This window comes from Ceratina calcarata, unplaced genomic scaffold, assembly GCF_001652005.2.
Source record: "Ceratina calcarata isolate Rehan_Ccalc_2016 unplaced genomic scaffold, ASM165200v1 scaffold102, whole genome shotgun sequence".
Taxonomy (NCBI): domain Eukaryota; kingdom Metazoa; phylum Arthropoda; class Insecta; order Hymenoptera; family Apidae; genus Ceratina; species Ceratina calcarata.
In genome coordinates, this window is record NW_017131077.1 from 21,267 (window position 1) to 35,224 (window position 13,958).

The window sequence follows — 13,958 nt, forward strand, 5'->3', positions numbered from 1 at the left end:
ACAAATGATAGATCGAACTGTATTCGGAATGAGACAAAGGTGAGCGAGGATCGATGATTTACATAAAAGAATGACAATCTTAATGTGAAACATCTTCCCGATTTTATTATCATGTATAGGTCATGTATGTATTTTCTGTAAACATTTAATATATTTTATTTACGATATCTAGTAATATTGTATGTACGTTGTTACTGGACTTGGTTTAAATTATTTTCCCTTTCGTGATACGTGCACAGCGCGAAATTTGCTTCGAGCAAACTTCCTTTTTGAACCATCAGTCGATGGATGACAGTTTTTCTGGGACAGTCTTTTGTCTCATTCACTTGATATAGTTATAAAAATTCTATCATCGTTCGCTTTCATTTTTAAATCGGCGCCTTCGTTGATCGTCGAAGCAAAGAGGAAATTTCTGATCGAACTTGCTCGCGAGATTTACAGAATCGATCATGATGAGAATAATAACACCTAATAATAATGGACATAATCCACTTTTCATCGTTTCATTATGCGACACGAACATTTAAATACTAACAATTTATTTAATGTGATACCAAAAATGTCGTCTGTCTTTTATCTCTCCCATCGTATGCTCGAATGCCCGAGCAGCGCCTGGTGCTAATGCACCGTTTTTCCTACACAAATATCTTGATGTTACCTAACTTTTATTACCATGTGTACTGTATTCCCCGGATAAGTGCCAAATTGTTATAGTGCTAAGTATTCCAACGTAATTACTGAATTTTTAATTAAATTATTATGTGCCTTTTGTTTGATTCTTAATTTTATGATATTATAGGACAACCTTTTATTTGCGGATCATACTTACAGATAAGGATTGAAAAGGTTCTGAAAATAACTGTTTCAAACTGTTGTACAGTACTCGAAAAATTATGGTATCACGAAATTTGTGTCGTAAAAGTTTGGAAGGTGATTATTCAGCAACAAATTATCATAAGACGATGATTTTTCTTTTAAACTCAAGCCTCTAATTTAAAATGCCCTCCAGAGATTTTTAATTTATTGATATAATCCTACGATAGACAATGTTTAAATTTAAGGGTATGTCTAAAATTAGAAAATTGGCAAAGTTGGATATCGTTTTTCAAATCAAAGATAAAATTGAGTCTCTACGATTTTTCCTTTCGATGTTACAGAAGCTTAAAGGAATCCCTTACACAAATTTCGTCATAACACAACAACCTACCCATTAGGAATCTCGAGTCTCGAACGCAATTCCATCTTAAATATATGCTGGGTAATCATCTTCCAAGCTTGGACAATTTTTGATAAAAATATCGTGATGCCATAAATTTTTTTAATGATATATATCGGTTCTGGCCGAAACAGTTATGGAAAACTGAAGAAATGTCATAACTGTTAATAGATGTATTAGTTCTGATGTACCTAATAATAGTTATTGCAGTTTTTCGGTTGTCCATAACTATTGCAAGAATTGAAACCGATATCATAAGTGTTTTCAATCCCTGTTTACGGACGCTTAACCGAGGATTATTTTTACTAGTATTCTATCTAGACTATAATTGTGCGTATCCGTATACGTGTCTTCCGTGTATGCATGTTAAGGACACGCGCCAAAAGGTGTAGAAGAGACATTGATCATGGAGGACAGGGCTTTGGGCGCAGTTTTCCAGGTAGTTTCCATCCAATTACAGATATATTATATCATAGCAAACATCGTGACTATTTACAATAAATACAGTCGATTAGATTATATAAATAAAATATATCGTATCGTTAGTTTAGGTTTACAGCAACACGTGACAGTAAACAATTAGATCAGCGGCGAAGTAGCGTAATCTACTTAGGGTAGTGGTCGTAGTAGCTGTAGCATGACTGACTCTGCGCATTCATTCGTTCACCCTTTCTCTCGATTTCTCTCTTGCATATTTATTTCACTCTCGCTCATTCTTCCTTACTTTTTCTCGCCCGATAGATCACTCTCATGGTCTACCGTATGCTTAAACTTCTGTGCTGTTCCTGGCTTCGACTCGTCCCATGGTATACATACGTAACATTTCCAGGACGTTCGCTTCACGAGAATCTAGTAGTACATACACCATGTATGGTCCGACGGATTCAGCTAGCTCGGCCAATAACTAATCATGAATAATAACATTCCACGTTCGTGTTTCGTATTGATCTTTTCATGTTCATTTGTGTCATAGTTATAATTTATGCGACAATAGTTATTAATTAATGACAATCATATTTCCCAGTTATGTACCTTGTTCGAGCTTTCTCCACCCCGTTAATTCCAGAAATATTTATTATTTATNAACGAGACTGAAACTTCACGGAAGTTAAGAGAGCGAATCTATTTACTTATTTTCTTCACTTCGTCCTTTTCTCTTTTAGCTGTAATTAATTAAATACTCGAAAGAGTATATAAACTGGGACAAAATTGTTCTTGCGACCCTGCACGTTGAATCTGCCTTTCTAATAAAACGCCGATCAACTCACGTTTCACCTGATACGCTTTAATTTGACACTCGATATTTCTTTCTCTCTTAGTTGTTTTAAAAAATAGTCGATTCTTTGAACGCCATTGCCGACTCAACGGTAATACACGGTATCTATATATAGATCACACGGATAATTTGGGGCTCGAGGGTACGGGGGGGGGGGGGGGATCGATCGGGTATGCAGGGCGTAAAGTGTACAGTGTTACTGAGTGTTTAGATTTTGGATGTTCGCAAATCGATGCTGTGGTTTCATTGTCTCGCGGTCCTTTCGTTACGTCTCGTTCTTCCGGCACACGATTCGATTTTCATATATTGGCAACACATGTTCGGGAGACAGTGGCGGAAGGACGAGAGAACACGATTTTTTAATTGTATTTGTAAAATAAAAAAAAAGATGAAAATAAGATCGCCTTCGACCCTGTTAGGGCACGAGAACTCGCTTTGGACCACAGAGTTTGAAGGGTTTTTAATGTCCGATGCAGCCTCTAAACACTCGTTCGAGTCAAAAATACGTTTACGAAGCTTTCCTATATAATCTCTTTTCTTCTGTTTTCTGTTTCTTCTTCTCTCTTTCTATATATATATATATACTTTATATTTTTTTTATTCGTTTATACACTCAGCGCATAAGGTAATTCCTTTTTTAAATGTTTTTTCTTTTTAATTATCTTTTCCATCTATTCAGACGATAATGTCGTTGTGCCGCTATCTATCCGCCTTAAAAACGGCGCAGTCTAAAGCGGTATTCGCAAAATATTTAATGGCGAGTATAAATCGTTCGAATAAATGCGGAAAAATAATGCGGGGTAATCGAAGAAAATGGAGGTTTCGAAAGAAAGCATACATACATACCGGAAGTACCGGGGATACAACGGGTGCAGCTAGCAATAAGAAGAGTTTGGATATCTTAACATGGAACGGGCAGTAAACTCTTGCGTTATCGGAAAAGGGTGTGGGATTTTTGTGGGAGATGGTGCTAAATAATATTCTTACATACATAGATGTATATGGCGTTCAGTACATAGCAGAAACCATCAGTACTGACGAGCATTAAATTTAGATATACACACTTAGTATTCAGTGAAGAAACATAGTTAACGTTCCGTTATTCATATCCAGCAAGCACGAATGTATAATAATATCTCATGTATACGTATTATTACAGATAATGGAGTTTCTTCCTTTCTCTTTCTCGCTTTCTTCCACACACCCTATTTCATTTTTAATTTTAATTCGACAGACAGACATCAGCTAACCCGTCCGAAGATTCGTTCTGTCTCGTTATCGCAGGAGATAATTTCTTCGTTCCCGTAACTATAAAGCTTCTTTCTCATTCTCACTCTCATTTCTCCCAGTTTTTCGAACAATAATTTGTACGCGATGCGACATCAATTCTTGAGGAAATGGACGCTAACGCTAATTGGGGAACTGGGTAGGACACATCCATCGTTAAAAATACCTTAGTCACGCTAGTCAATGTATTTGTGTGTGTTTTTTTTATCGAATATTTATATACGTGTATACTGACGTCTTTTAGTCACGCTCACTGTCATCGAATGTTGCACCGATATTTCTTCTTCACACAAGAAAGCACCACTTTTATAATACACCTTAATACCGCTTCTCTCATTCTGCTCCTCCAATTTCCTAAATTTGGAATATCGATTCGAAACCGCGCCTATTGATCACTCGAACGAAAGACACCATCTTTTTACCGCTATCATCCTATCGTTGATTCAATACAATTTAGCAGTTTCGTTTCGACACCTTGGACGTTGATTAATTGCATAACAAAAGATTTTTCTTTTTAAATCCTCTCTAGCACTCACAGGGCCATTCATTGTTGAGATATGCGTGCGCGTATTCCTTCCGCATCTATTTGCGATTCGTCAAAATGGCGTACTTATCGTGTAGGTGTATACTCCTTTTGAAATCATTTCTCTTACAGATTCTTTATTCTCTTCTCGACATCTAAGTACGACTAAGGTATCGCGGGGACAAACGACGATCAAATGAGTACACACGGCTTATTTCTTTTTGCACGGTACATCGACGCCACGTGTCCTCCTTACCCTACTGGAAAAAGTTTATACGTCAATGTAAAGCTATATATTGACTAGTTTCTCTCACTCAATTTGCCCCAACGACGAATGGCCTGCTCCTTGCTATCATTCCTTCGTCGTTCTAACGTTCACGATCGATGATGATGCGGCACTTCGTCACGTTCGCATGTCAACGATGATGGCACAACGATGACATGTACGATTTGCTTTTGTGTTTTCTTTTTTAAAAAAAAATTCCTCTTTCAGTCGTTTGCGCAAGGAACTCTTCTTATGTCACGACAAGGAGGAACAACGATAGGTTTACGTGCTCTTCATTGTTCCTCGTGACTGCTGCAAGGACGAGAGCTTCTTCTCGGAACGTATCTTCTTTTTTCCCAAAGTGACCGGCGACAACACTCTCTGTTAATCCGCAAGAGTCACGAATTGCGGATGGGGCACGGTCGCGCGCGGGCAAACATTTCCCCGAGATGCTTATACACTAAACCCTAATCGCGGTATAATATAATCGATATAACGTTAAATGTTTTGGCATCTTCGAAATACACAAATAGACTTTGGTATAAAACTTTTTTGTTTTTTTTTGATAGTATTCAGTACATTCATACGAAGAACTGCTCGATCTACTTTTTCTTCTTTCTTCGTCCCTCATCTTCTCAATTTTTTTCAACACGTCATTATTACACGCTATATCTAACGTCCATTGGGAAATTCCTGTTGCTTCGACGATTGGACAATTCTCTCGGCAACGGCGTGTGTCAGGAGAGGAGGACTCAATGGCTAATTCGGTTAATAGGACTCAATTAGCAGATCTTGTCCCGCCACCAAAGCTTGCAAGTGGCTGCGCCTCTCCTCCTACGCCGCTTCTTGCTTGACTGGTCAATGGCTTTCCTGACGAACCGGATGTTGTACGGGTCCTCCGCCAATTCCGGATACTGTTGCGCGTCGTGGATGTACTCGCCTTCGTAATTGGATGCAGACCCGGACTTCAAGATTTCATCTTGTTCGGTCACCATCCATTCTATGGACGTCGGCGTGTTGGCCTTTAGTGCCTCGCGTTCCCTGTGCCAGGCCTTGCGAATGGCAGTCGCTTTGGCGTGATGGAGCAGTCTTTGTTTCTCTTTCTCGGCGGTGGTGCCATAGCGCAAATTCACAACATAACTAGCGCCGTGAATCTTCACGTCGATCAACGAGCCGTTCTCGTTTTCGTGGAAGGTCGTGTTTACTTGCCCACCCAGACGCTTTAATTGTCCACGATCTTCGCTAGCTCGCCATGTTTCTTCCTTCACGAAATAGAAAGCATCCTGTTGGGCACTATGCACCACGAACGTGAATGGCAGGAAGTATGATCGGTTGAATACCGAAGTGAACACGTCACCGTAAATAGCATTAGCGGTTGGCACGCTGGAAACAACCGCTTGACCGTCCGCAGTCCTCGATACTAAAATTCCTTTGCCGAATGGAGGATCTGAGGCTGCGCCCAAACGGCTTGGTATCAAATCGCTGGTGTCTTTCTTCAGGGCAGATCGAGGTGGAGCCGATAGACTGACAGCGTCACCGGAATGTCTTTGTGCGATGTGAGCTAGGAAACCGGATTGAACGCCAAGGTTTCTGGTTCTCTTCTTCTTGCCAAATATGGATGTGCCTGGACCAAGGGCTGGGGGAATAAGACTATCTGGCAGTTCCTCGGGGAAGAGCTGGGGCGCGAGGTTTTTTAAGTCGTATCCCAGGCGCGACATCCATGATATGTGGTCTAAAGCAGATACGACGAATAAAATTCAATTTTTGTACTCTGCTATAACGTCTTTAAAATATACAATTTTTCAAAGAGATATTTCGTTTTATATTTTATTTTTTTAATTATATTAATTTGGAAGCTTGGAAAATAATGTCTTGCTGAAATGTTCAACTGATTTCCGTATACCTCTTTCACTGCAAAGGGAATGGAATGGAAATGTGGTTGGGTTTCGAGAGTTGAGCAAGTGTACGTGGTTCGCCTTAGAGTGTATCAATATTGACCAAAGTGAACGTGCAGAGCTACTAAATCTTCTATAAGGCATCCCTCTTCGAAGATGTAGCAAACTTACCAGTTGGTTGGTTTGGCCGGTCTGTATGCCTAACATCAATAGGATCGTTCCCATTGAACCTGTACAGATGCAGATGCGTTGGGTTGTCCACTCTGTCCAGAACGTTCTCCCACAAAGGAGACATGAGTTTACCTATCAATGGATCGTAGACTTTCCCATTCTGCATGTGCACTAATAATGTTACCTAAATTAACAAAAAAAATAAAAATAATGATTGATGAGTCTGAAGAGAGAGATTAGTTTAAAATTATTTGTAATAGTATTTTATTGGTCTCTTTCTTACCGGATCCAAAAGTCCTCCGCAGAAATCAACGGGTAAATACAAATAAGGATTCGAATCGTAAACGATATGTCCATAGGGTGATCTCATGATTTCTCTAATGACTTCGCCATATTGACTAAAGATCATTATCGGTGTGCCACATTGATCGGTAGCAATATAATACTTGTGCCGATAGACTTGAGCATAAATCAAATGTCCTCTGTCATCGTATACCAGCGACATTAATTTACCATCCCTTGGACTGTAAATCTGGCTGACTTCGTGAGGGCGTTTTTGATTGTTATAAAAGAATTGTGTAACATTTCCATAGTTATCTTTTCTAGTAGCCAATCGATCCATATGATCATAGTAGTATCGAACGTCAAATCGTCCATGTTTCGATGCGCGCACCAAGAGGCCTTTAGCATTGTAGCTGAATCTTTCCTCCCTAGCATTCTGTACGACCAGACCTCTATTATCATACTTATACAATCCTTCAGCGAATTTTACAATCCTGTCCATACTATTATATTCCATGGGGATAGTGTTTCCTCGATATGTCAATGATAACATGTTTCCATTTGCGTCATATTTGAATCCCCATGGTTCCTGAGCTTCGACTCCCGTTAATTGTCCATCACAGTCCCAAGTATAATTCTTCACGTTAGTATAAGTGTTGACGGCGACATTACGCGTATAAGTCCTGGTTTGATTGATACGACCGCGAGTATCGTGCGTGAACTCCATTCTAAAAACTTCCATCTGATGAATCGTCAACGTGACTTGGGTTTCCAAAAATCTGTCATCCGTAATTCTCGAGAAGAATGCAGTTCCATCAAAAACAGTAGTCTCGTTAGGCTGAGGTCTGGTCACTTTGAACTGGCCAATCTGCTCCAGCATACCTGTTTTTGGACTGTAGGCCATGGTGTAAGTTGGAAGTGTCTGTCCTCCTATTCTACCTTGTACATTGATAAGTCTGAAGTTTGAATCGTAATCGAATGTGAATTTGGCATTGCTGAGGCCCGTTTTTGCGCCGAAGTCGATGCGCTCTTCAACTAACAGTCCAGCACTGTACTGATAATCCCATTTGTACTCTACGTCTCGTTCGGAGTGAATGACTTCTGAAGGTAGACCGCTTTCTGTGTATCTAATTTCGCTCTTCCCATCGCCGTGAACAACTTCAGCGAGTTGTCCCGAAGTGTGATATCTGTATACGATACGAGCTCCATCACCAGGGAATACAGTTTGCAATAAATTTCCATCATGACTATAATGTTGGAGATAAGCTCTACTGCTGCCTGGCGGGGTATATGTCACTCTGAGAAATCCTAGGGAAGCTTGACACGAAAATGAGTGTTTGGTTCCCGATGGAAGTATGATATGGCGCAGACCACCGTCGTCGTCATACTGCAACGTGAATTGTCTATCACTAGCTAAAGTGATGTTGGACAGCATGTTGAAATCGTTATATGTGTATTGTTTCGTCCCATCTTGACTATTAGTAACTTCAGCCAATTGTCCGTGTCGATCGTAGCCGTAAGATTCATCGGATGGCCCCCACTTCCAGCTTTCTATCCGATTGAATCTGTCGTATGTAATGCTGAGATTGTAGCCTTGTTCATGCGGCTGCCAAGTCAGAGGTAAATCAGCAGGGTCGAAGGTAACCGTCAGAAGTGGAGTCCTTCCTTTGTCGTAGAAGGTTTCTCGCCTGAATGCTTGCTCGAATTCCACGCCAATTACTCGAGTGTCATTCACCCAGATCTCTCTGTTCAAAGTCTGCTGGAAATGACTGACATCACCAACTAGGCTGTAAGTGGTGGTCATAGTGTTGGTGAGTTCGCCTAAGGACATTAATTGGTAGCTCCACATTGGCAACATTTCGGCCTCCACTGGTAGAGCGGCTTCTAGAAGAGGATGTTTTGTAGTAGCCGCACTCAATACTCTACCACCTCCAGGGAGGAGAACTTCCAGGCTGCTATTGGTGAAAGCGATAGCCTTCTTGACTTTGGTGCCTATGCATAATAAGATGCGTGTGTTGTTAAAAATTTAAATTTAAATTTGTTTCAAAATTATAGTAACACACATTAATATATTGTCATTTAGCTTTTATTTACCATCAGTAATGGTCAAAATCTTCGATCTTTCGTTCTTCATTATGAATTCGGCGGACCTCTGTTTGTCTCCTTTCGACAAAGCCTGAAGCGGAGCTGACACTTTAACTGACAAACCTTCGTCGTCAGATAAATCGGAAGACAGCTTCAATTTTTCACCCGTAGGAAGGATGACATCCGTCACTCGGCCCAAACTATCATAATTGTAAATGTATGTTTCACCACCCTGGAAAAGAGATAAAAATGTTTTTATTCATAAAAGATGTAAAATAAACACTTGAAAGAAAGGAAAAAAGATCGAAATAATAACTTACTCCTGATCTGCTAGTTAGCAAGCCAGTCGATCCATCATATGCGAGTGCAATCTCAGCTCTTCCTCTTTCGGAAAGCTTTTCCAGGAAACCGACAGCTGAAATCTTCAACTCGGACTTATGATCTTGCGTATTTTCTATAGAACTAACGACACTACTGTAGTCTCTCAAGAACTGAATTTTATTCCCAGCGCTGTCTGTCACTGTGGACAATTTTCCAAAGCTTGTATTCTTGCTGTACAAGAAGGAATAACGAGTTTTTCCGGATGTCAAATCCTTGGTGGAAATATGCTGACCATAACGGTTAAATACGTATACTTCGTTCGATGGAGGGAAGGGAATATGGAATTCTCCACTCTCGTCATGATTCGGGAGATATGGTTGCAAAGCCAAGATATGTAGACTTCCTTGGTCAGCCACGTGTAAAACTCCATCCGGTGACACAGCTAATGCGGAAATTGCAGTGAATTTAGCATTCGACGATAGTAACGTCTCCGTACTGCTGGTATCATCGGTGCACGAGCAACTTTCCAGGTCCTTAGTACTGGGAGTGGTATTGTTACACTCGCATTGGCCGCGTAATCTTTCCTGTTGTTGCCCAGCAAAGTGGGACATTTTTCCCGAGCTGTCTACGATCTTAATAGAGTTCATTCTGTGCGAATCGCTTTCCGCTATGTATAATTCGCCAGTAGGACTGAAGCTGACAGCCAGTACGGAGCCAAGAACTTCATCTGATTTCTTAGGATTACTCGTGGTCGTAGAATTGATTTTTTTGATATCACTATCGTTGTTATTTCCATTACTATTGGTGTTGGTAGTACAGTGAAGTGGCGTGCCTGCTACTACGCGTACTTTCAAATCGCTGGTGAGTTTTAAGACGAGTCTGTCATCGATGAAGTGAAGGGATCCATCTAAAGGACTTAGGGTCAGTCCAGTTGGCCATTGGAGTTGCGCCTGATGAGCAGGTATAGCACCAACACAAGGAGCTGGGGACCAGTGATTATGATGCCCGTGGTGTCCTACCAGGGTATGAATAATCCCATGAGGATCTACTGCACGGATATTTCTTCCGTCAGCGATGTACATTGTTTTATCAGCGGCAATAGCAATTCCTATCAATGTAAATTGTATTTTACTAAGTAGTCTAACAAAAGATGTAATAAATCCATAAATGACGATGTTTACCTTTTGGATGAGCTAATTTAGCACGAATAGCTGGACCCTCATCACCGCAATGACTTTCGTCGCCAGGAATGCATCTTTCTCCACTTCCAATTACTGCCTCGATGTTGATGCTAGGATGCTGAACATTTTTCAGCGACAAAGCCTTTAATATTTGATGTTTTTCTGGATCACTAATATACAGATGACCATCCGCCGGGGAAACGCAGAGATAGTATTCATAAGCTACTTGTGTTGCACTGAAAACACAAATTTTCAAATATTTTATTTCTATTTTAACAGTCTCTCAATGAAAGTAGTTCCTATAATTAAGAGTGATTGTGCTCAAGCATACCTTAAAGTTAGAACAGTGTACACGTTTCCTTCCGGCGTGATTCTTCGTACCAGATTGAAATCTCCCACGTAAATGCTTCCATCTGGACCGCTGGTCAATGCAACTGGCGTCAACAATCTGGCATCTTTCGCTAAACCGTCGCAGTCTTGGCACACCAAGTTTCTCTGTAGTCCAGTACCCATTACCACCTTCACGGTACGGGGATACTGCTTGAAATGCAACGTGGTACCATCCCCTTTCTGCAGTATACCCTCGTGGAAGTTATAGTGATGGTGGATGTCCAGTCCCCAGCCACCGATATCCGAGATGTCTACATCGAAACCTTGCAACGTGGCCGTCTGCGTTTCCCAGATCACCGCTGGACAAGTGGAATGCTGATAGCCGATCGAGATCCTCGCTTGGGCAACGCCGTACACCTTTTGCTTGTAAACGTTCCGCTTGTTCCAGGCGAACGTATGCGTTAAATTCGGGTCCGCCTCGTACGTCTTCGTATGCAGCGAGCCCTCGATTTCCACGTGCACATGCACGTGTGTCAGCGACTTTGGTATGAAAGGACCGGTCAGTTGCATCCTCACTGTCGAGAGATAACCAGCAGCCTGGCTACTTTGGTACATCAAGTGGAGGTTCGAACCCGGAATAGCGATGCTCTCTTGAACAATCTGCAAGAAGTAGAGGTCCGATCAAGTGCTAAACGTTAGATGGTAGGAGTTGTTTTTCACTGAAGTCTGGTTTCGAACAGAATATCTGAATTTTAAATTAGGGAAACGATTTGCACCTAAAGTGTTTCCACGAATGGAGGGATAGATGATGTACTGTAACGCTTTAAATGCTTAGAAATAGGTCTTCATTATCTGATACCGATTGGTTGACTTATAATGATCATAATTCAATTATTAATTAAAGTTGGTTTATTACTTGATTAATGTTTATTGTAGATGTTATTATAAACATGTGGTAGAAAAATTTGCAAGCGTGAATTATATAAAATTAAAAATAATGATAAGTTACCTGGCTCTCTGCAAAGACTAAACTCTTGCCCGGGAGACCGCCGACCTTTTCCGGCATCCAGGTGCTGACGATGATGGGTCTTAGCAGTTCATGGTCGTGTTCTAGACACGGTCCGTGTTCGCTAAATAGTCCCATCGATATCCCTGGGAAGCCTATTATGTAGTACGCCATATAAATGGTAAGGAAATTAAAAACATAAAACACTTAAGGACGGAACAAAGACGGCACAGACGGTCAGTTACAGATCTTTGTATAGATTCCTCTTTACCCATTGATGGAGTGACGATGAAGCAGCGAATAATTAGTAACATTTATATGTATACAGGGTGTTCAGTTACTTGTGGAAAAAATTTAAGAACTGATTCTAGAAGCCAAAATAAGGCAGAAGTCAAGAATAAAAAGAAATGCACCCGAGACTTCAATAGTTATAACAGAAGTAGTCAGTTAAAAATTCTAGCAATAAATGGTAACATACCGTTTACAATTAGCAGTTACCGTTATATTGCGCATGTTGTATTTGGGGATCACTGCAGGTCAGAGGACTGTACCGTGCAGGCAATGGTTCCCCAAGTACAACGCGCCCAAGTAGTCGCTATGAGGTACATTAGCATTTAGATATCTGAGAACCGAAAAGTGGAGTCCCACTCGCAATTTTTTCTATTCTTAATTTTTGTCCTATTTTGGCTTTTAGAATTACCCTTTAAAATGCCGAACACATTGTATATGTATATGTATATTTCAGAAAGTAATAAAAGTAAATGTAACACAAAGGAAATAAAAAGAAAAGGTAGATTAGAAAGAAAAAAAATTACACTGGCAAGTCATTCGATTAAACATGAAACATTTTGGGTTGCCAGTCTTCCTGACGCCAAGCGATCTCGGGACACGATAAAACGTGAACAAAGATAGAAGAAATGAAAGAATAGAATGATAAAGGTGTAATACTTACCCACAGCTGGGCTTGGTGGTTGGTTGGATTTGTGGGACTCGCCTTCCTCGTTAAGGGTCATCACTACCGGAGGCAGGACCACTATTTGATTCCATGGCACGAACACCGTCCTCGTGAGGGGCTTGAACGGGCTACGCTGGAACTGAAGCGTCACTGCACCACCTCCGTTGACCAGTACGTCGAACCTGATCGAAGTACGTAAATGTATTTCAAACTATACCTTAGTTTCCGGTACATCGGGGCTAAGGACGATCGATAAACGATACGCGTCGCTTTACCCTCTCAACCGTCTGGAAATTCGCAATATCAGAGGGTGGATTTTGGGGCATGCACTTAAATGTTATAAAATCTCAATGTAAATTAATTACTGCAATAAGTATGTTTCCTCTTATCTCAAACAATATCTTTGTTTATAAGTAATTTGATATCCAGAGCAGATTGTTCTAAATGAAATAAAGACCTAACTTCTCTTTTTTTAAAGATGTACTTTATTCGTAGTATTATAAAGTGGCATAAATATCAGGTAATGAAAATGTCTCTCAATAGTACGTATTTATGCTGCACCACTTCCAGGGTAGAAAAATTCAATTTTGAAACTGTACAAAACATCGTTATTAAAGTTCCAAGAAAACCGAGAACTACTAGCATCCCGTACACATTCGGAGTCACGCGCCTCGAGAATTCCCCGTCCCACATCTCGTCACGCAGGGACATCGACAGCCGGCAAACCGAACTAAACAAAAACGTGTCCGAGGGACCAACCGCGGTAACTTTTGCTCGAACATGTACGAAATCCGATTTGAAAGTCCCGTGTCGCACCGCGAATACACGAACCGCGGGAAACGTTTCGGGCGGTGAGAGAATCCGACATGTAAGCTGTACTCGCAATCAAGCAACGGAAAACGGCGAATTTATCACAGAATCTGGCCGCAATAACTGCCAATCTATCATAGGACCCGTATTCATTAACCCGTGAATACAACGGTGTCGGGTTCTGTTTGGAACTTCCGTTTTCGGGATTACGAGAAACTGCGAGCGAGAGAGGATAGAACGAAGACAGACAGATAACCAGAAACGTTGTCATTTTACGAGTTTCACCAATGGTACAATCTCCCCCTCGCAGTTCGGTATATTATAGTAAAATTTGTACTGATTTTCCCGGAGCGGC

At 40.9% G+C, this 13,958-nt stretch overlaps 1 protein-coding gene across 5 annotated transcripts in view; it reads right to left on the bottom strand.

Moving 5' to 3' along the window:
* Nucleotides 1-2,300: 2,300 nt before the first annotated feature.
* Nucleotides 2,301-13,958, bottom strand: part of Ten-a (Teneurin-a transmembrane protein) — a 213,157-nt gene continuing 201,499 nt past the window's right edge. For 4 of the 5 annotated variants that reach the window (XM_018036466.2, XM_018036485.2, XM_018036457.2 and 1 more), the window contains 9 exons: nucleotides 12,791-12,975; nucleotides 11,842-11,993; nucleotides 10,834-11,492; nucleotides 10,503-10,738; nucleotides 9,321-10,429; nucleotides 9,010-9,232; nucleotides 6,917-8,907; nucleotides 6,634-6,817; nucleotides 2,301-6,299 (listed from right to left, as the gene is read on the bottom strand). In XM_018036466.2, the coding sequence (XP_017891955.1) occupies nucleotides 5,350-6,299; nucleotides 6,634-6,817; nucleotides 6,917-8,907; nucleotides 9,010-9,232; nucleotides 9,321-10,429; nucleotides 10,503-10,738; nucleotides 10,834-11,492; nucleotides 11,842-11,993; nucleotides 12,791-12,975 (5,689 nt within the window). In that variant the 3' untranslated portion in view covers nucleotides 2,301-5,349. The remainder of the gene's footprint in view (nucleotides 6,300-6,633; nucleotides 6,818-6,916; nucleotides 8,908-9,009; nucleotides 9,233-9,320; nucleotides 10,430-10,502; nucleotides 10,739-10,833; nucleotides 11,493-11,841; nucleotides 11,994-12,790; nucleotides 12,976-13,958) is intronic. The other variant, XM_018036475.2, reaches the window with a different exon arrangement.